General features: G+C 44.1%; 1 protein-coding gene across 1 annotated transcript; it reads left to right on the forward strand.

Annotated features, from left to right (window-relative positions):
- Positions 1–4,361, forward strand: LOC137649377 (uncharacterized). Its single transcript, XM_068382360.1, has 5 exons — positions 1–213; positions 408–986; positions 1,257–1,523; positions 1,624–2,046; positions 4,311–4,361. The coding sequence occupies exons 1-5, from the start codon at positions 1–3 to the stop codon at positions 4,359–4,361; spliced, it is 1,533 nt and encodes a 510-aa protein (XP_068238461.1).
- The last annotated feature ends 17,783 nt before the right edge of the window (positions 4,362–22,144 follow it).

The raw sequence follows: 22,144 nt of genomic DNA on the forward strand, positions 1-22,144 counted from the left end.
ATGGGATTTATTTTTTATCCAGCTGAGTTTTCCGGGTTAGCTGATTGCCTAAAGTATTTGGCCCTGCTAAGTAAGAAACAATTAGTTGAGTGTGCTAAGTGGTTGGGTGTTCCGTGGAAGACAGCGGAAACCAGAGCAGAGATGTTGGTTTTAGTTAGGGATAAATTAAAACACGAATTAGCTAAAGCTGAACATTCAGGGAGTGAGAGTGAGGTAATAGGGGATAGTGAGGAGAGTTCGAGTGAGGGTTTCGAAGAGGACAAAGTAAGTATGAGGGCTGATCTAACTCTGTTTGAGGATCCTTCTGTAGTAGGTACCATTTACGAGGGTCCAGCAAATTTTCCCCAGGTTCCGATTAATGTGTCCTCTAATCCGTTTTTGACCCCCCGGATTCTGTACCCTTCAAGTCGCAATCCCCTGTTAATGCGTTGAGTGATTCCAAGGAGGAGAAGGAATACAACCTGATTTGTAAACGTATAGAATTGCACAAAATGGAGTTTGAGGAGAACGAGCGGGTAAGGTGTCATGAGTTGGAGAGGGTGAAATTAAAAATAGAGATGGCTAGGTTGCAGGGGGCCAATTTGATAAGTTCCCCTAAAGATACCTACCAAGATTGGTTCAATATAGGTGCTGCACTAAAATTGGTGCCGGTGTTTGATGAAAAGGATGTCCCTGAGTTCTTCAAGGCATTTGAGCGTGTGGCCTCCCGATTGTCTTGGCCCACAGAAATGTGGACCGTGTTAATTCAGTGTAGGTTAGTGGGCAAGGCAATGCGGGTGTATAATGCCTTGGAGGAGGAAGTAGCTCGGGATTATCAGAAGGTAAAAGCCTTAATTTTAAAATCTTACGACTTGGCCGCTGAGGCCTACTGCCTCCAGTTTCTTAACTATACGAAACACCCTGCTCAGTCTTTCGTGGAGTTTGCCCGTGTTACGGAGGAACAGTTCGACGACTGGCTGAAAAGTCGTCAGATTGACTTGCGTTACGTGAACTGTTGCTCCTTGAGGATTTTAAGAAGGCCTGTAGCAGGGAGTTGAGAGTTCACCTGGAGGAGGTAAAAAGTGTGAAATTGAGTAGTGCCGCTCAGTTAGCAGATGAGTTTGTATTGACTCATCGATCAGGTAGTGGTAGTTTTAATGATAAAACTTTAAATAATCAAACATCTTGCTCCCCTAAAAGTGGTAGGAGAAGGGAAACCTCCTCATCGACTCCCCATATCCACAAAAGTGGTAATATTAATTCTAATTCTTTTTCAGGTGATAGGGATGTGGGTAGAGTCTAAGGAGGTCCTCCTCCCCCTAAAATTTTTGCTAATAAAGACTTCCCAGGTGGGGGGAAATAACAGGTATAATGGGAATAGGAGCTGTTTTTGGTACAACAAGCCCGGGCATTTCCAAAACCAGTGTAATGCTCGTAGGATGTACCTAGAACGAAATTATCTAAGTCCTGTAGCCTTGGCTAGTGATAAGTCAGAGATTAGTAGCTGTAGTCCTGTAGACAGACCTGTAGTAGGTAGTAGTTCAGTAAATAGTAGTAAGCCTAATGTTTCTAATCCCCAATCATGAGTCAAGTATGACAAATATGTGTGGCCTGGAAAGTTGATTTTTACTCTCGTGTTTCCAGGTGAAGTTTTTTAGGGACACTGGCTCTGCCAGGACATTAGTCCTGAAGAGGGTTCTAAATGGTTTCGAAAAATATACTGGAAATTTTGTATTGTTGGGAGGTTTTCTGGATTCAGTTATGTCAGCTCCTTTGGTTAATGTCCGCATGTCTTTTCCAGGATATGATCGCGTCACTGAGTTGGCTGTGGTGGATAGTCTACCTATTCTGGGTATTGATGGTATCTTGGGAAATGATATGCTGAATAGTGAAGGACGGAAGCTGTTCCCTATATTATCAGTAAATGCTAGTCCCGTGGCTGTTATGACTCGGTCTGCATCAAAGCCTGCTAATTTACTTGATGTGGATAGAGATGATGAGTTGATGTTAAGTAGTGTAGAGTTAGATGTTTTAAGGCCTGGGCCAGTAGAGAGTAGTTGTAATGAAGTAGTTTTTGGGCTCAACCTTGTCGTCCTGATGGAAGGTTCCTTTAGGTAGCTTTCTAAGGGATATTTGCTACAGTTATACTCCCAGAGAATTAACCATAGGTCTCCAGAATTCTAATGCCTGGCGCAAGTATCCTTAATATAGCTTTAAGGATATCGCATAATATCAGGGGACGTATTTTTTTTATACAACACATAGCAATCTTCACCCCGAATAGATTTAACTCTTTGAGGGGGAAGAGTGGCGAACGAAAGGGGAGCCGTTATCAAGGTATCTGGTGGACCTCCTCTCCGTACTACTAGGCCCATCATTCCTTTAATCTGTAGCATCTAAGCTAAATGCGCTCCCACGCTATTCCTGGTGTTTGTTACGGATTTTGAAATATTATCATGCAATCCTCAGCATCTTCATCCTCTGGAAAGTTGAGTATCTAATCTTTCCTGTGTATAATTTTAAGGCTCCCTTCTCACAGTTAAATTCGTATAATTTAAGTGTGTTTGGTTGAGCGTAGCTGACACCGGAGGCGGCCATTTTGAGACCGCTGTCGCTCTTCATAAATACATTTTATTTCGTCAGTAATGCGCCACTCCTGGTATTTAGCTATAAAAAAAATTTCTAGCTAGTTAGGTAAATTATACTAGTGAAGATATTGCATACTATTTAATTATTCCTCTTCTGATATGTATCTTTACTTTTCGTATACGGCGGGGACCCCGGTGGTACCAACTTTGGCCGCGGTCCCCACCAGAGTTAGGCTAGCCTAACTAGGCTAGCCTAACTCGTTATGTATACGTTAGTAAAGTAATTCCCATTGTTTAACCTCACCATATCGTTCCTTATTAATTCAAATGGGAACATATATCCCCTAGAATTTATGGATAAGGTTCGATATTTTTCTCTTTTAGAGAAAAGAGGCTAAACCCTTCCTCCCTCCCTGAGCCGCCACCATTACAGGCGGCATCCCCTATCTTTCGTCATCGCCGTCGAGTTGTAAACTCCAGGTTGACTTAGATAGTCTTACACCGTCTGTCTTCTTTGCCACCGAGTATCCCGGCTCTGAAGTAAGATTGTAGCTCAGGGTGTACTGTCTTGCAGCCGACAATGTCGCTGACAAGGGAATCTTTGTTCCTCTGCTGACGTCATCGGCACAGGAAGCCATGCTTCCTTAGTTTACAGCTGAAAGTATGCGGCACACCTGCCGCTGCCTTTCTCCCCTGTGTACTATAAGACCCTTTCCCCTCCCTCCTCTGTCCTTTAGTGTCGGCCTAGCCGTCACAGCATTCTCTCACCGATATTCTGAGAGTCATCCTGGCTTGCCGGGTTGACTGCGTTGCCGGGTTGACTGCGTTGCCGGCCGGAACCCTACCAGCGGCGGTTAGGTTGCTGCCTCGGCCACTTCCTTCTTATGTCCTTCTCTTACCGGAGGTGAATGCCCCGGGGGGAAAAGGCTGAGCCGGCCATGACGGCTGCCGATGGGAAACCCAATATATTGTTGAGAATTCTTCAGCCCTTTCTTGGCCTGCCATCCACAAACCTTGCAACCGGCAGTACAGCCGGCAGAAAAAGTTGTGGATGGATGGATGCTAGAATCAGATGCATTCCTCCCCTTCCATTAGAACTCTCATTCTGGCAAGGAGACAGTAGGCGGCAGTAGCCCTCCTATACTTCCAATTATTGTGGTAAACCATAATAATAGGAGATCCTCCTTTCCATTCTTTCTCTCTTTCTATCAGTTAGTGCTGCCAGGTACTAGCCTAACCCCGGTAGTATACCGGTAAAACTACAGTATACAACAATACAGTAGTTGGTAAAACTACAGTATTCAACAATACAGTAGTACAAGTATTTCTAACATACTCTGTGTATCCTATCAAAGTCTATTGTTGGGACTGCTTAACATGTTGAGGTTGAAGTAATCCCTCAACATCCTGATGAATCCTTTGATCATCGGAACACTTATAAACACCGTTCAGTATTAATATTCTACAGGTGGAGAAGTTAGTATAAATATTCACTAACTCCGGCTCTACGTACGGGAGTCGTTCCACCTTTTATTCTCCATTATAGGGAATTTAGATATTAATATTGACGGAGGTCTCAGCAATTGCCTGGGAAAGGAAACACAGATATGCGTCTTTCCTATTTCCTTTGTAGCTTACTATCCTAAGCTATTGAATATAATTGTAAGTGTTACTATTAAAAGTATGCATTTATATCAATGATATAAACAACTGTATACTTATTTCACCTTTTTTCCTTTACAGGAGGGGCCAATGGTGACGTGTGAAGTTGTATTCAGCAAACAACATAAGTAAGGACTTTTGTGGGCATACAATGTGCAGGTCTCATGCCCCCTGCTGCATCGTATCTGGATCCCTGAGATACTGGGACCCGAAGGGTTGCTCCAACTGCTCACCCTTTGCTGACCAACGGCTTAGGAGAAGATATCTCTGCCACCACGGAGGCAAGGGATACAGCAAGGGAAACCCTTCGTAAGTAGGTAAGAGGGTTCTGGAAGAACTCTCCGGGACCTTACCTACCTAACGGATCTCTTAGGTGCCTTCTGTTCCCTAAGGCGCAATCCAGTGTGGTAGTGCCCCAGGAACAGGTCCAGCCTCCTTTCATTCAACTGAAAATGGACGTGGATATCAATAAGGCACTTGAAGGCATGGACATCCATCAAGAACAGATGTCGGAGGTGTCCACTGACACTGAACAAGACCTACTGCAAAAAGGCCCTGAAAAAGAAGTGGTTCAACCACCAACGGAGGAAGAAGGATCCGTTTCGACGGTGACTGAGGACCCTCAGTTCACTGTGACGGCATATCAACCTATGCCGTCAACCTCTTCAGCCCCCAGCTCCCCAACCAACTACACAGGTCAACAGGAGCGAGGTGCTCCTAGAGTCAATCCAGCAGATGTTGGCAGTGTTCCGGAAGGAACAAGAAGAGATAAAGAAAGATCTCAAAGAGACGAAGAGAGAGGTACAAGAAGGGATATGCCCTGGCGCTTCCAGGGGCTCTGCTAAGCCCCTTAAAGTATCTGACCTCCCTCACTGTTCCGAAACGAACCCCTGGAGGTATACGGAGCACATGCCCATGATGAATGGGAAGCTTTATATCTCCGAGAAGCTGGGGGCCAAACCCCTTGAAGATCTTCCATTTTGGCCCAGCTTTTCAGCGTACCCAGATTGCTACGTGAGACTGCGAGATGAACCTGCATCCCGCGAAGAGACGGTACCTAAGGAATTCATTGTCCTCGAACATAACAAGGTACAAGCCATCCTGACCAAGACCCTGAAAGGAGCCGGATATACCAACTCCAAAGTCTCAGCATTGAGCAAGAAGCACCCAACCTTCATTGCTCCTTCCTCCAGGGCTTTCCCCTTTTTGGTGAAAGCCCTTAACTGTGTCATGAAAGCAGTTGAAGAGGGCAAACCCTGCCCAGTTCTAGAGGAATACAAACCATTATCTCTAGCCATGCCCACCTGCGAGGAGAGGTGGAAAGAGGTACATCTAACCTTCTCCGTCTCAAAGTTGGATCTGGAGATAGCCGGCCAGCAGTTTAATGAGAACCTTCCAAAGTTGCCAGACTATCTTTTGAGAAGGGAACAGGAGACGAAAGAAAGACTTGCCGCTTCCTTGTCTCATCAGAACTGCCTGGAAATGTGTGCAAGCCTAACTAATACCCCAGACATGTACATGGTCTTAGCTAAGTCCCACATGGGTACCCTTGTGAAGGACTCATATGCCTTTGTCAGGTCAAGGAGGACCTGTAGAGAGCACGTGTTTGCTGCATTAACGGTAAGACACGAACCTAGAAAGCTGATCTCATCATGCATCTGGGGGAGAGACCTTTTCCCACGAGATTTGGTCCAAGAAGTCATTGCCAAAGCCGCCATGGAAAATAGGATCTTTCTCCAAAAGTGGGGCATGTCTTCAAAAAGGAAATCTTCCTCAGACAGTGGTCCCCAGCCTAAGAACAGAAAGGCAAAGAGACCACATAGACCTGCACAACTTCCAGCCGTGACCATGGCTACAGTGCCTCAAATGGTAGCCCAGCCGCAAACCACCTTCCAGACGGTCCCTCAGCAGCTGGTGGCTCATTCACCTGTCTTTAACCCAGGTTTTGAGAAGGCACACGACCACCTTTCGGCCCTACAAAAGTAAAGGCCCAAAAAAAGGATTCCTCTGGAAATCCCCCAAGGGGTAGAGGAGGATGCGGTCACGGAAACAAGTCCTCAGGAACCTCTAAACAATGAGAGGTTCCAGGTAGGAGGCAGACTTTTCTACTTTCAGGATCGTTGGACCTTCGATCCCTGGGCCCACAGCCTAATTACGAATGGACTTGGCTGGAAATGGAACAAAAATCCACTCCCTTTTCCAGAATTCTTCCAACACTCCACCCCCTTGTTGGAAGAATATACCTCAGAACTCTTGAACAAGAAAGTAATAAGAAAAGCGAAGTCCATCAAATTCCAGGGATGGCTGTTTTGTGTTCCCAAGAACGACTCGGACAAACTCAGAGTCATTCAAGACTTGTCTCCACTCAACAAGTTCATCGAGAACAACAAGTTCTGGATGCTTACCTTGCCTCACATAAGGACCCTTCTACCAAAAGGGGCGTACACAGTCTCAATACCCCTGGCAGATGCTCACTGGCACCTACCAGTCAGTCGCCCCCTCTCCTCCTACCTAGGATTCAGGCTACAGAAGACAATATATGTCTTCACAGCCATGCCCTTCGGGCTAAACATAGCCCAAAAGGTATTTACAAAGCTAGCGGACACAATCGTCCAGCAACTACGCTCCGAGGGAGTACAAGTAGTAGCATACCTGGACGATTGGCTGGTGTGGGCAGCATCCAAGACTACTTGTCTGCAAGTGCCCTGGAAGGTGATCCAGTTCCTGGAACACCTGAGCTTCAAGATCAATTGCAAGAAGTCTCGCCTTTCTACAACTCAAAAGTTCCAATCAATGGTTAGGAATCCATTGGAACTTACAGTCACACCACCTCTCCATACCATTAAAGAAGAGGAGAGAGATAACGGCATCTGTCAAGAGACTAATCCAACACAAGAGGATTTCAAGATGCCAACAGGAAAGAGTATTGGGCTCTCTCCAGTTCGCAGCAGCCGACAGACCCGGTGCTAAAAGCACAACTAAAGGATGCGTCAGGAGTCTGGAGAAGATACGCATCAAACGCTCGAAGAGATCAACAAAGGTTGACCCCGACCCGATTGTGCACGCTAATAAGGCCGTGGTCTACAGCCAAGAGCCTAGCATGGACAATTCTCTTGCAATCACCACAACCATCAGTGGTGATACACACGGACGCCTCCCTGGAAGGATGGGGAGGCCATTCGCAAGAAAGGATAGAGCAAAGGAATTGGTCGCACCAGTTCAAAACTTTTCACATCAACATCTTGGAGGCTATGGCAGTCTTCCTGACGTTGAAGAAACTATCCCCTCGCAGAGCAGTCCACATCAGACTGGTCCTGGACAACGAAGTGATAGTAAAATGTCTAAATCGACAAGGCTTGAGATCACCTTACACATCAATCATGTGATGTTAGCCACCTTCCGCCTGGCAAGGAAGAAGAGATGGCATTTATCAGCAGTTTTCCTTCAAGGATTCCGCAATGTGACGGCGGATGCTCTATCCAGGCAAAAGCCGATAGAGACAGAATGGTCCCTAGACGCAGGCTCATTCTCCTTCATCTCGGAAAAAGTCCCGGAATTGCAGATCGACCTCTTCGCAACGAGCGACAACAAGAAACTACCTCGTTATGTAGCCCCTTACGAGGACCCTCGGGCAGAAGCGATAGACACCATATCTCTTAACTGAAGCAGATGGAATCAGATCTACCTGTTTCCACCAACCAATCTCCTGCTAAAAGTCCTTGACAAGCTAAGATCCTTCAAAGGAGCAGCTGTAGTAGTGGCCCCCAAATGGCCCAGAAGCAATTGGTTCACTCTAGTTCTAGAATTGAAACTGAAATTGTTCCCTCTACCGAACCCAGTTCTATCCCAACTGGTTCAGAAGTCGACTGTTTACGCTTCATCCTCGAGAATCAACAACCTGCATCTCATGATTTTCTCGCCCTAGCAGCAAAGAAAAGGTTTGGGATCTCAAAGGACAAAATTGATTTCATCAAAGAGTACAAGTCAAGTTCAACTAGGAGACAATATGAATCGTCTTGAAAGAAGTGGGTTTCCTTTGTGAAAGCAAGGAAACCAACAGAAATATCAATAGATTTCTGTTTTTCTTTCTTCATCCACCTATACGAACAAGGCCTGGCTTCCACCACAATAACTGTGTGTAAGTTGGCTCTGACTTGACCTCTTCTGTACGCCTTTCAAGGTGACCTCACAGGTGAAATCTTCAATAAGATACCTAAAGCATGCGCTAGACTCAAGCCAGCAACCCCTCTAAAGACCATAACATGGTCGTTGGACAAAGTCTTGCGCTATGCTTCGAATCTGAACAATGAAGATTACACCCTAAAGGATCTAACACCGAAAGTTATATTTCTGTTTGCTAGAGTTAATGAAATAGTGGCCCTATTCAGAAATGATGGCCATATTCAGTTCCTAGACACAGGAGAACTGAATCTCTTCCCTGATCCTGCCTTTCTCGCCATGAACGAGCTACCCACCAAAAGGTGGGGTCCTTGGAGAATCTGCCCACTGAAGGAAAATGTCTCTCTATGCCCAGTAGAGTGTCTCAGGGTCTGTCTTTGAAGAACTTCAAACTTCAAGGAGGGACAGCTCTTCCGAGGCGAAACCTCAGGATCAAACTTATCCCTAAGACAACTGAGAGCGAAACTCACCTACTTTATTCGCAGAGCAGATCCTGACAGCACACCCGCATGTCACGATCCAAGAAAAGTTGTTTCTTCGTTGAATTTCTTTCAACACATGGACTTTGAGAGGCTCCGCTCATATACGGGTTAGGAATCATCCAGAGTCTTCTATAGACATAATGCGAAGCAAGTGCACGAGATAAAACACTTTGTGGTGGCGGCAGGTAGTGTCATAAAACCTGTCATCTAGTTTTGCGATGAACAGTGAACTGTTTTGGGAATTAAGAGTGCATCGGGTGGATAGGTATTACTACCTTTGAGTGAAAATCACCATGGTGATTAATAGACTGTTCATAGTGCCGTGTGAACATTTGAACACAGTGTTGATGCATATCCAACATCTGAGTGAAACTAGACATGTTTAGCTTCACATTCATCTGAGTGGTATTTTTTATAATGAATTCATATATGTATATTCTTCCCTTACAGGTCAGAAATATATATAACCATGATGTTGATCGATGCCAGGTTAGACTTACACTTATGATGTATACATTTACAATTTATTTTGCTTATGAAAATGAATTGAAAATGTATCTGCATATTCTTTTAACTCTCAGTATATGAAACAAAGAGTCCAGAGTTTTATTCTATTCCTATAAATAGAATTTTGATTGTACCGATATCCAAAGCACGAAAAGGCAATCTCTAGAAAGTTTCCCTTGCGTCCTTACGGATATACAAACTTTGAATCTTTATAGTCGAAGTCGACACTTTCCCTGCAGGGGGCAGGAAGTCCTAAGCTAGTTCCAAGCTTTGTGGATATGAAAAATAATGGTAATGTCATATATACGGGCCTAGGAGACCATATAAGGAACTCATTCAAATATAGTACTTTCAAGTTAATTCTCTGGTAAGCTTCCATCAGGACGACATGGCCGAGCCCAAAAAATGGATTTTGAGCAAAGCGAAAAATCTATTTTTGGGTGAAATAGCCATGTCGTCTTGATGAACCCATCCTTCTTTCTTTCTTAAATGACCCCACCCGAAACTACTCTATCTGCGGCTATTCCAGCTTAAATGCAAGTTCGGAATGATGGGCCGTGGTAGTACGGAGAGGAGGTCCACCGGATACCTTGATAATAGCTCCCCTTTCGATCACCACTCTTCCCCCTTGTGAGGGTTTTAATCCTCTGTTCGAAACCCAAAATACTCTCAGCATAAACCAGAGTGACTCAGACCACCAAAGTGTAGGAATTGAAACCACAAGCACAAATGTGTGTTTATTTAAATAAACAAAAGATAAACTGATTGAAGAGATACATAACTTTAGCAGTGAGCATGGGAATTCTCCTGACGATGTACAGCTTCACAGGCGATGAAGGCAGCTACCCAAGTAGATGAGCATCAGTAGCTAATTTGGTAGGGTTAGTTTCTACCTGGGCTAGTATAACAAATAGGCAGGCCGCCGTTCTAAATGATTGATAGAACTGCGTGAGATCAACAAGGTAGGAATTCCAGCTTTAGCTTGACTTGGAAGAACAAAAACGTAGGTTCTGGTTTTCTGTGTGACTACTATGACGAAGTAGCAGCTTGCTGTTTGGCTTTCAACATTGACGGGGTAATGTGTTGGTCACTCCCACTGTTGCCTTATTTGCGTAATCCTTCAGGTGAGATAGCAAACAGGATACTAAAAGGCATTTAGAAAATTCGAGTGAGAGGGAGACTGGCAGGGGTGGGTGGCCATCCCCCTCCGGTCTGTGATTGGTAGTAAGTGGATGTGTGCGGTGTTTTGATTGGCTCCAGAAAATTCACGCAATGCAGCTGCCTTCCTATTGGCAGCAGCACCACTGACTATAGAGGTTTGAAGTTATAAAGTTTTTGACTTACATTTATGACTTAATTCAGGATCAAATCCTTTACATTCGCCCCTCCAAGAAATTCTAAAATATTATGGCAGAATCTGTGACATCCACTATTGAAAAGGCTCGCGGTTCCAACACAGCAGAAGAAAATAATTATCCTTAAGACTTAATTTCAAACTACATACTACTTAAATTAGTGTGACACTAAGCACGACTCAAAGCATCAGCCCCGACATTGTCAGCACCTGGAATGTGAGTGACTATAAAGCGAAAGGGCTGAAGAGCCAAAGCCCATCTCATGAGTCTAGCATTGGTGCCTTTGCATTTGCTTGTGATCTACCTCCAGATAGAATTCTCGTCCCATCAGATAGTACTGAAATTTTCCCACTGCCCAAACAATAGCTAGGCATTCCCTTTCGATCACAGCATAGTTTCTTTCAGCTGAGGATAAAGGCCGACCTGCGTAGTAAACTGGATACGCTAAGTTATCGTGATACTGTAGCAATACGGCCCCCAACCCTACAGCTGAGGCATCGGTTCATAGAATGAATGGCTGAGTTGGGTCTGGCAATTTCAATACTTGCATTGAAAGGCTCTGTTAATCTGCTGCTCTGGGTACAAATCTTCGATAGCAGGAAAACAGACCCAAGAACGATCTGAAAACATTCTTATTTTTAGGTGGAGCAAAATTTCTGATGACTTCAGTTTTATCTGTTCTCCTTCTCCCAACCTAAATCCCAGGTAGTCAATGCTATGATACCCCACTCGACATTTTGAAGGACGAGCAGTAAGACCGTGTTCTCGTAATCTAGATAGAACATTCGTTAAGGCAGTAACGTGTTCAGACCAAGTCTTACTATAGATAAAGATGTTATCAAAGTAAAACGTGACATTTTTCAGTCTGGCCAATACAATTCTCATTAGTTTGAAATAACTGGCTACGGCTGTTACCAGACCAAATGGCATTCTATTGAATTCCATTAATCCCTTATCTGTTTGAAAAGCAGTATACTTTTTTGCTCTTTCAGTAAGGGGAATTTGATGGTATGCCTTGGCAATATCCAAGTCGAAAAAATATACAGCATCATGAAATTTGTCAAGTTCTTTGTCAGACAAACATGGAGGTTCTGCGTCAAACACAGTTACTGCATTTAACGCTCGAAAATCAATAGTCATACGGTACGTATTATCAGGTTTCTATACAAGAACTACAGGGGAACAATAGGGGGAAGTCGAAGGTCTAATGAGTCCTAGTTGTAATAGCTTTTCTACAATCTTATCGAACTGTTCTTTCAAATGGATAGGAACTGGATAAAACTTAGCCCCAACAGGTTGGCTAGTTTGCAGTTCGATGTCATGGGTGAAACTGTGTTAGTCCAGGATTGGTAGTTAATATGTCTTCAAAGTTTCTTAAAAGCTCATTAACTTCTTTTCGTTGAGATTCCGTTAGCTTGTCATTAATACTCGCTAATTCTCGAGTCTCGCCCTGAAAGTCTTGTACCACGATAGTCGTAGGTTCATTTTCGTCTGTCGACTTTATCACTCGCGATAGACACACAAAATAGGCACCTCCAGCATTCTCTTCAGACTCTAATTCTGTAGAATCTGCAAGGAAGGCACAATTGACAGTTGCCTTTTTGAAATACTTCTTCAAAAGATTTGTATGATACAGTTTGCATTTTCCATTTTCGTTTATCACATAGTTTAGCTTACTCCATTTCTCAACGACCGGAAACGGTCCACGCCATGAAACTAAAAGCTTATTTGTAGAGTCAGGCAACAATATTAGAACTTCGTCACCCACATTGAGTTGTCGTTCCTGACTTTTAACATCGAAATAAGTTTTGTACTTTTGGGCACTGATTTCTGAACTCTTCAGAGCAACCTCTGCACAATCATGCAATCGGTCCTGTAACTCTATTACAAATTGAAAAAGAGGTCTTTGTTCATCGTTAAGCGTTTCGTCTGTCCACAAGTCCTTCAAAACGGCTAAAGGTCCTCTACATTGACAACCATACAAGAGTTCAAATGGTGAAAAACCAGATCTATCACTAGGGATTTTTCGCAAAGCAAAAAGAGTAGGAATAGGATACCGATTCCAATCTGAAGGCTTATCGCAACATAGTTTTTTAAGACAGGCCTTCAAAGTAGAATGCAGTCTCTCGATTCGACCATTCCCCATAGGGTGGTAAACAGTAGAAAACAAAGGTTTCACACCTAAAAGTAGATGCAACTCGTGCATCAGCTTCGAGGTGAACTGGGTGCCCTGATCACTAAGGATCTCTTTAGGAATCCCTACCCTAGAGAATATCTGAAGTAGAGCTTCTGCGACTTCAACAGAGGTTATATCGTTTAACGGAATAGCCTCGGGAAACCCCTTCGAGAAGTCTATCAAGGTCAAAATGTATTTTTGGGCTCAGCCTTATCGTCCTGATGGAATGTTTCTTTAGGCAGCTTTCTATGGGATATTTAGCTACAGTGATACTCCCAGAGAATTAACCATAGGTCCCAGAATTCTAAATCCTGGCGCGAGTATCCTTAATATAACTTTAAGGATATCGCATAATATCAGGGGACGTATTTTTTGATATGACACATGACAATCTCCACCCCGAATAGATTTTACTCTTTGAGGTGGAAGAGTGGCGAAATGAAGGGGAGCCGTTATCAAGGTACCCGGTGGATCCCCTCCCTGTACTACTACGGCGCCTTATTCCTTTTAAAAGTAGCATTTAAATGCTCTCCCAGGTTTCTCTTGGTGTTGTTACTATTTTCATGGAATATCATGATGCAATCTCCAGCATCTTCATCCTCTGGAAAGTTGAGCATTTAATCTTAACTGTGTATAATTTTCAGCTCCCTTCTCACTCTTGAATTAACATAATTTAGGTGTGTTAAGTGGAGCACTGACAACCCCGGAGGCGGCCATTTTAAGACCGCTGTCGCACGCCATAAATGCTTTATTTAGTTAGTAATGTGACGTTCCCGGTATTTAGCTATAAAGAATTTTCTAGCTAGTTAGGCAAAATTATACTAGGAAAGATCATAATTACACATATAATATTTCCTCTTCCGAAAATAACGTTCTTTCGTATACGATAGGGACTCGATGGTATCACTCGTAGCCGAGATCACCACTCGAGTTAGGCTAGCCTAACCCATTTTAGTATACTTTAGTAACGTTAATCCCCCGTTTAACCTCTAGTATCGTTTCTATATATATCCCATAGAATTATTGGTATAATTCGATACGCTTCTCTTCTAGAGAAAAGAAGATAAACCCTTCTTCCCCCCTGAGTGCCGCCATCCCAGGCGACAACCCTACCTTCCGTCATCGCCATCGAGTAGTTAACTCCGGCTTGACTGGGATAGGGTTTTACTGTCGATCCTCTTTGCCGGCGAGTATCCCGGCCTTGAAATATGACAGTAACTCAGGGTGTATTGTCTTGTAGCCGACAATGTTATCGACAGAGGAATAGTAATTCCTCTGCCGGCTACAGCGTTGTCGGCAAAGGAAGCTAGGCTTCCCTAGTCTACAACCAAAAGTGGGCGGTATAATTGCCGCCACGTTTCTATCTTGTGGACTAGAAGACATATCTTATATCCGGCAAGGTCACAGGCTAGGGAATCGTTATTCCCTGCCGCCCATGACGGCGCCGATATAGGAAGCTAGGCTTCATTGATTTACAGCTGAAAGTAGGAGGCATACTTGGTGCCACCTTTTCCCTCTGTAAAATATAAGACCCTTTCCCTTCTCCTTCTGTCCTTTAGTGCCGGCCTAGCCGTCACAAATGTCCTTTGACCAGTATTCTACAATCATCCCCGCTTGCCGGGCTGACTGGGTTACCGGTCAGGTTCCTGCAAACGACGGTTAAGTTACCGCCTCGACCAACTCCCAAACGGAAGCAGAGATCCGGGAAAGGTTGAACCAGCCCTGACGGCTGCCGGTGGGAAACCCATTATACTGTTGAGAATTCTTCAGTCCTCTCTTGGACTGCCATCCACAAACCTTGTAACCGTCTGTACAGCCGGCAACAGAATTTGTGGCTGGATGGAAGCTAGAATCAAGGTATTCCTACCCTTCCATTTGAATTCTAATTCTGGAAAGAAGACTGTAGAGGCAATAGTCCCTACACTCCCAATTATTGTACTAAATTATAATAATACGGGAGTCCTTCTTTCCATTCTTTCTCTCCCCCTGTCAGCTAGTGCCACCAGGTACTAGCCTAACCCGGTAATATACCGGTAAAACTACAGTATAAGACAATACAGTACCCAGTATTCCTGCAGTATAACAATACAGCAGTTAGAAAACTACAGTATATAATAATACAGTAGTATAAAATTTCCAACATACTCTGTGTATCCTTTCACAGTCCATTGTTGAAACCAATTAAAATGTTGAGGTGAAGTATTCCTCTAACATCCTGATGAATCCTAGATCATCGGGACACCAATTATTACCATTCAGTGTTAATATTCTACAAGTGGAGGAGTTAGCGTTAATATTCACTGACTCCGGCTCTACGTACGAGAGTTATTCCACTCTGTATTTTCCCTAATAAGGAAATTAAAAATATTAATATTGTAGGAGGTCACAGCAATTGCCTGGAGAGGAAACACAGATATGTGTCTTTCCTACTTCTTTTCTAGCTTACTATCCTAAGCTATTATAGATAATAGTAAGTAATACTATTGATAACATGTGTATTCACATGTGTATTTATATCAGTGATATAAATAACCCTATACTCATTTCACTCTTTCTTTCCTTACAGGAGGAGCCTAAGGTGAAGTGTGCAGTCATGTTCTGCAACCACAAGAGTAAGGACTTTTGTGGGCACAAGATGTGCAGGTCTCATGCCCCCTGCTCCTTTGCAACTGAAACCCTGAGGTATTGGGACCCGAAGGGTTGCACCGTCTGCTCGGCTCTGATGACCGAGGGATTTGGTGAAGATATCCCTGAGAGAAACTCTTCAGAGGTGGGTAAGAGGGTTCCAAAAGAACTCTCCGGACCTTACCTGCCTAATGAAGCTATGAGATGCCTTCTGTTCCCTAAGGCCCAATCCGACGCGGTTGTGCCCCAGGCACAAGTCAACCCTCCCTTCATCCAGCTAACGATAGAGGTGAACATTAATAAGGCACTCAAAGGCATGGACATCCACCAGGAACGGATGTCGGAGGTGTCTACCGACACCGAAAAGGGCCTTCTGCAAGATCCTGAAGAAGAGGTGGCTCAACCACCCACAGAGGAAGAAGGATCCGTATTTATGATAACTGAAGACCCTCAGTTTTCTGTGACTGCATATCAACCAGTGCCGTCAACTTCTTCAGCCCCAACTCCCAATCTTGAGCTTCTGATAGCCAAGAGCGAGGCACTCCTAGGACAACTTTAGCAGATGATGGAATCGTTCCGCAAGAAACAACAGGAAATTAGGAGGGAAGTAAGAGAAGTGAAATGCCTGGGCGCTTTCAAAGGCTCTCATAAGCCTATTAAGGTCTCTGACTTACCTCAATGCTCCGATACCAAACCCTGGAGGTATGCGGAGCATATGTCCATGATGAATGGGAAGCTGTACATCTCCGAGAAGTTGGGGCCAAACCCCTCGAAGATCTCCAATTCTGGCCTAACACATCTGTATACCCAGATTGTTACGTGAGACTGCGGGATGAACTGCATCTCGTGAGGAGACGGAACCAAAAGAGGTCATGGTCTTTGAGCATGACAAGGCACAGGCTCTCTTGTCCAAGACCCTAAAGAAAGCCAGTTACACCAACTCCAAGTTTTTAGCTTTGAGCAAGAACCATCCTACCTTCATTACTCCTTCCTCCAGAGCTTTCCCCTTTTCGGTCAAAGCTCTTGACTGTGTGTTGAAAGCAGTTGACGCGGGCAAACCATGCCCAGTGCTAGAGGAATGCAGACCATTATCTCTAGCCATGCCTACCTGCGAGAAGGAATGGAACGAGGTTCATCTTACCTTCTCAGTCTCTAAACTGGATCTGGAGATAGCAGGTCAACAGTTCAATGAGAACCTTCCAAAACTGCCAGAGCATCTTTTGAGAAGGGCAGGAGACAAAAGAGAGACTAGCCGCTTCTTTGTCTCTTCAGAACTGTATGGAAAAGTATGCAGGCCTTTCTAATATCCCAGATATGTACATGGTCCTAGCCAAGACTCACATGGGTACCCTTGTCAAGGACATGTACGCTTTCGTTAGGTCTAGAAGGGCCTGTAGAGAGCATGTGTTTGCTGCAGCAACGGTCAAACACGAGCCCAGGAAGCTGATCACTTCATGTATCTGGGGCAAGGACCTCTTCCCAAAAGAAGTGGTTCAGGAGGTCATTGCAAAAGCCGCCATGGAGAATAGGAACCTTCTCCAGAAGTGGGGCATGTCTTCCAAGAGGAAATCATCCTCAGATGCTGGTCTCCAACAGAAAAACAGGAAGACAAAGAAGCCACGCAGGCCTGCACAGCATCCAACCATGACCATGACCACTGTGCCCCAAATGATAGCTCAGCCGCAAACCACCTTCCAGATGGTGCCCCAGCAGCTGGTAGCTCAATCGCTGGTGTTAAATCCAGGCTTTGAGAGGCACACAACTACCTTTCGCCCCAGAGGTAGAGACTCAAGAAGAGGCTCCTCAAGGAACCCCTCAAGGGATAGAGGAGGTCGGGGTCAAGGAGGACGTGGTCAAGGAGGTAAATCCTCAGGAACATCTCAACAATGAGATGCTCCAGGTAGGAGGAAGACTCTTCTACTTTCAGGATTGTTGGACCTTCGATCCCTGGGCCCACAGCCTAATCAAGAAAATGGACTCGGTTGGAAATAGAACAAAACTCCACCTGCTTTTCCTCAATTCTTCTAACACTCCACCCCCTTATTGGAAGAATACCCCTCAGAACTCTTGAACGAAAAGGTAATAAGGAAAACGAATTCCATCAAATCCCAGGGATGGCTGTTTTGTGTTCCCAAGAACGACTCGGACAAACTCAGAGTCATTCTAGACTTGTCTCCACTCAACAAGTTCATCGAGAACAACAAGTTCCGGATGCTTACCCTGCAACACATAAGGACCCTGTTACTGAAAGGGGCGTACACAGTCTCAATAGACCTGGCGGATGCTTATTAGCACCTACCAGTCAGCTGCCCCCTCTCCTCCTACCTAGGATTCAGGCTACAGAAGACAAAATATGCCTTCACAGCCATGCCCTTCGGGCTAAACATAGCCCCAAGGATATTCACAAAACATGCAGATACAGTCATCCAACAGCTGTGCTTAGAAGGCATTCAGGTAGCGGCATACCTGGATGACTGGCTGGTGTGGGCAGCATCCAAGACAGCTTGTCTGCAGGCAGCCACAACGGTGATTCAGTTCCTAGAACACCTAGGCTTAAAGATCAACCACAAGAAATCTCGCCTTTCTCCAGCTCATGAGTTTCAATGGTTAGGAATCCATTGGATCTTGCTGTCACATCGTCTCTCCATTTCACCGAAGAAGAGGAGAGAGATATCGGGATCTGTCAAGAGACTACTGAAACTCAAGAAGATTTCAAGACGCCAACAGGAAAGAGTACTGGGCTCTCTCCAGTTTGCAGCAGTAACACACCCAGTGCTAAAAGCACAACTAAAAGATGCGTCAGGAGTCTGGAGAAGATACGCATCAAACGCTCAAAGAGATCAACAAAGATTGACACCGACCCTACTGCGAACGCTCCTAAGGCCGTGGTCAACGGTCAAGAGCCTGATAAGAACAATTCCCTTAGAACCACCTCAACCTTCAGTGGTAATTCACACAGATGCCTCACCGGAAGGATGGGGAGGCCATTCCCATCAAAGGAAAGTGCAGGGGAATTGGTTGCACCAGTTCACAACCTTTCACATCATCCTGGAAGTTATGGCAGTCTTCCTAACGTTGAAGAAACTATCCCCTCGCAGATCAGCCCACATCAGACTGGTCTTGGACAGCGAGGAAATAGTGAAATGTCTGAACCGACAAGGCTCGAGATCACCTCTCATCAATCACGTGATGTTAACCATCTTCCGCCTGGCAAGGAAGAAGAGATGGCACTTATCAGCAGTTCACCTGCAAGGGTTCTGCAATGTGACGGCGGATGCTCTATCCAGGCGAAAGCCGATAGAGACAGAATGGTCCCTAGATAAAGACTCATTCTCCTTCATCTTGGAAAAAGTCCCAGAACTGCAGATCGACCTCTTCGCAACGAGCGACAACAAGAAACTACCTCGTTATGTAGCCCCTTATGAGGACCCTCGGGCAGAAGCAATAGACGCCATGTCTCTTGATTGGAACAGATGGAATTATATCTATCTGTTCCCACCAACCAACCTCCTGCTGAAGGTCCTCAACTAGCTAAGATCCTTCAGAGGAACAGCAGCAGTAGTGGCCCCCCACATGGCCCAGAAGCAATTGGTTCCCTCTAGTTCTAGAACTGAAACTGAAGCTGTTCCCTCAACTGAACCCAGTTCTATCCCAACTGGTTCAAGAGTCGACTGTCTACGCTTCATTCTTGAGAACCAAAAACCTACATCTCATGATTTTCTCGCCTTAGCGGCCAAGAAAAGGTTCAGGATCTCAAAAGATAACATCAAATTTATAGAAGTCAAAGTCAACTAGAAGACAATACGAATCGTCTTGGAAGAAGAGGGTTTCATTCACGAAAACAATGAATCCGACAAAAATTTCAATAGATTTCTGCCTCTCCTTCTTCATCTACCTTCATGATTAAGGCTTAGCTTCCATCACAATAACTGCGTGTAAGTCAGCTTTTACTAGACCTCTTCTTTACGCCTTTCAGGTGGACCTTTCAAGTGAAATCTTCACTAAGATTCCAAAAGCATGTGCTAGACTTAAACCAGCAACCCCTCCGAAGCCCATATCATGGTCTTTGGACAAAATCTTGCACTATGCTTCGAATTTGAACAATGAGGATTGTACCTTAAAGGATCTAACACAAAAAGTGATATTCCTGTTCGCTATAGCCTCAGGGGATAGAGTTAGTGAAATAGTGGCCTTTTCCAGGAATGAAGGCCATATTCAGTTCACAGGAGAGGGAGAACTGAACCTTTTTCCCGATCCTACCTTTCTCGCCAAAAACGAGGTGCCCACCAAAAGGTGGGGTCCTTGGAGAATCTGCCCTCTGAAGGAAGATGTCTCTCTATGTCCTGTAGAGTGTCTTGAGGTCTATCTTCGAAGAGCTTCAGACTTCAAGGAGGGACAGCTCTTCCGAGGCAAAACCTCAGGATCGAACCTATCCCTAAAACAACTGAGGGCAAAACTAACCTACTTTATTCGCAGGGCGGATCCTGACAGTACACCCGCAGGTCACGATTCAAGAAAAGTTGCTTCCTTGTTGAACTTCTTTCAACACATGGACTTTGATAGACTCCGCTCATATACGGGTTGGAAATCATCCAGAGTCTTCTTTAAACATTATGCGAAGGAATTGCTCGAATAAAACACTTTGTGGTGGTGGCAGGTAGTGTTATAAAACCTGTCGTCTAGTGCTGCGATGAACAGTGGACTGTTTTGGGACTTAACAGTGTATTGGGTGAACAGGTGTTAGCACCTTCGAGTGTAATACCTTTTTAGTAAAATCATTACGGTGATTTACGGACTATTCTATATAGGTGCAGAATCTAACCAATAACACCAGTGCCGTGTGAACATTTGTACACATTGTTGAAGCATATCCAACATCTAAGTGAAATCAAACAATTTAATTTCACAAATTGAGTGGCATTTACCAATGAACTAATATATGTATATTCTTCCCTTACAGGTTATAAAATATATATATATATATATATATATATATATATATATATATATATATATATATATATATATATATATATATATATCAAGATGTTCAAATATGCAGGATAGATTCTTTCTAGTGGTACATTACAAATGATTTTTATATTTTGTCTATAAAAATAAAAAATATATAAATGTATCTGCGTCTTCTTCGCCCTTAGAAGTACGAATAAAATTGTCCAGAGCCTTTTATTTTTCCTAAAATAAAATTTTTTTAATAATATTTCTAGAAGAACAACCTGGTAATCTCAAAAGGTTTCCCTATTGTTCCTACAGAAATACAAACTTTGAACCCTTATAGTCGAAGTCAACAATATCCCTGCAGGGGGCAGGAAGCCCTAAGTTAGTTCCAAACTTAGCGGATGTGACAAATAACGGTAATGTCATACATAAGGTCTAGGAGACCATATAAGGAACTCGTTCAAAGTAAAGGCACTTATACAAACCTACAGATACAGTACTTTCAAGTAATTCTCTGGTAAACTTCCATCAGGACGACATGGCTAAGCCCAAAAAACGGATTTCGAGCAAAGCGAAAAATCTATTTTTGGGTGATATGGCCATGTCGTCCTGTTGGACCCTCCCTTCTTTCATAAGGAGTAAAACAATTTTGTATTGAAAGACCCCCCCCCCCGGAAACTACTCTATCTGCAGCTATTCCTGCTTAAATGCAACAAGGAATAAGGTGCCGTAGTAGTACAGGGAGGGGATCCACCAGGTACCTTGATAACGGCTCCCCTTCATTTCGCCACTCTTCCCCCTCAAAGAGTAAAATCTATTCAGGGTGTGGATTGCCATGTGTCGTATCAAAAAATATGTCCCCTGATATTATGCGATATCCTTAAAGTTATGTTAAAGATTCTCGCGCTAGGAGTTAGAATTCTGGAGACCTATGGTTAATTCTCTGGGAGTATCACTGTAGCTAAATATCCCTTAGAAAGCTGCCTAAAGGAACATTCCATCAGGACGACATGGCCATATCACCCAAAAATAGATTTTTCGCTTTGCTCAAAATCCGTTTTATGCCCTTCTTTATTACTCGGGCTTAATGGTCCCACGATATCCATCGCAACTTTACTGAAAGGAACGGTAACCCTAGGCATTGGTTCTAGAGACGCCTTAAACCAGCAACCCTTGGGAGTCATGTGCTAACACCTATCACAGGAGCGCAAGAAATCCCTTATGTCTTTCGTAGCACCGGGCCAATGGAAGTGCCTTTTGATTCTCATTCCATTCTTACGATGACCAAAGTTGCTCACCACTGGGGATTCATGCCCCAAGGACAACACAGATCCCCTGCAATCTTTAGGTACCACTATTACTAGATTACCTACAAGATTAGGATTAGGAAATTTTAAAGTTTCTCTGTATAACAAATTGTTTTGATAGTAATATCGGTACTGAGTTCCATCCTTTTGAGTAAACGTTTCCCCTTTTGTAGCTATTTCCCTGGCTTTATTCAAAGTTGGACACTCTGATTGTAGCTTAGCAAACACTATCTGGTCTACATTAATTGGATCAATGACAGGTACTTTAAGTGGATGTGGTGGTTTACAGTTACTTTTGGCCGTAGAACGAGTCTCTACCACTTGT

Source organism: Palaemon carinicauda, chromosome 11 (assembly GCF_036898095.1).
Source record: "Palaemon carinicauda isolate YSFRI2023 chromosome 11, ASM3689809v2, whole genome shotgun sequence".
NCBI lineage: Eukaryota > Metazoa > Arthropoda > Malacostraca > Decapoda > Palaemonidae > Palaemon > Palaemon carinicauda.

Coding starts and splice junctions, on each gene's coding strand:
- LOC137649377 (XM_068382360.1), top strand. CDS start 1: ATGGGATTTATTTTTTATCCAGCTGAGTTTTCCGGGTTAGCTGATTGC. Junction 214..407: donor ATTCAGGGAGTGAGAGTGAG/GTAATAGGGGAT, acceptor GTACCCTTCAAG/TCGCAATCCCCTGTTAATGC. Junction 987..1,256: donor GTCAGATTGACTTGCGTTAC/GTGAACTGTTGC, acceptor ATTCTTTTTCAG/GTGATAGGGATGTGGGTAGA.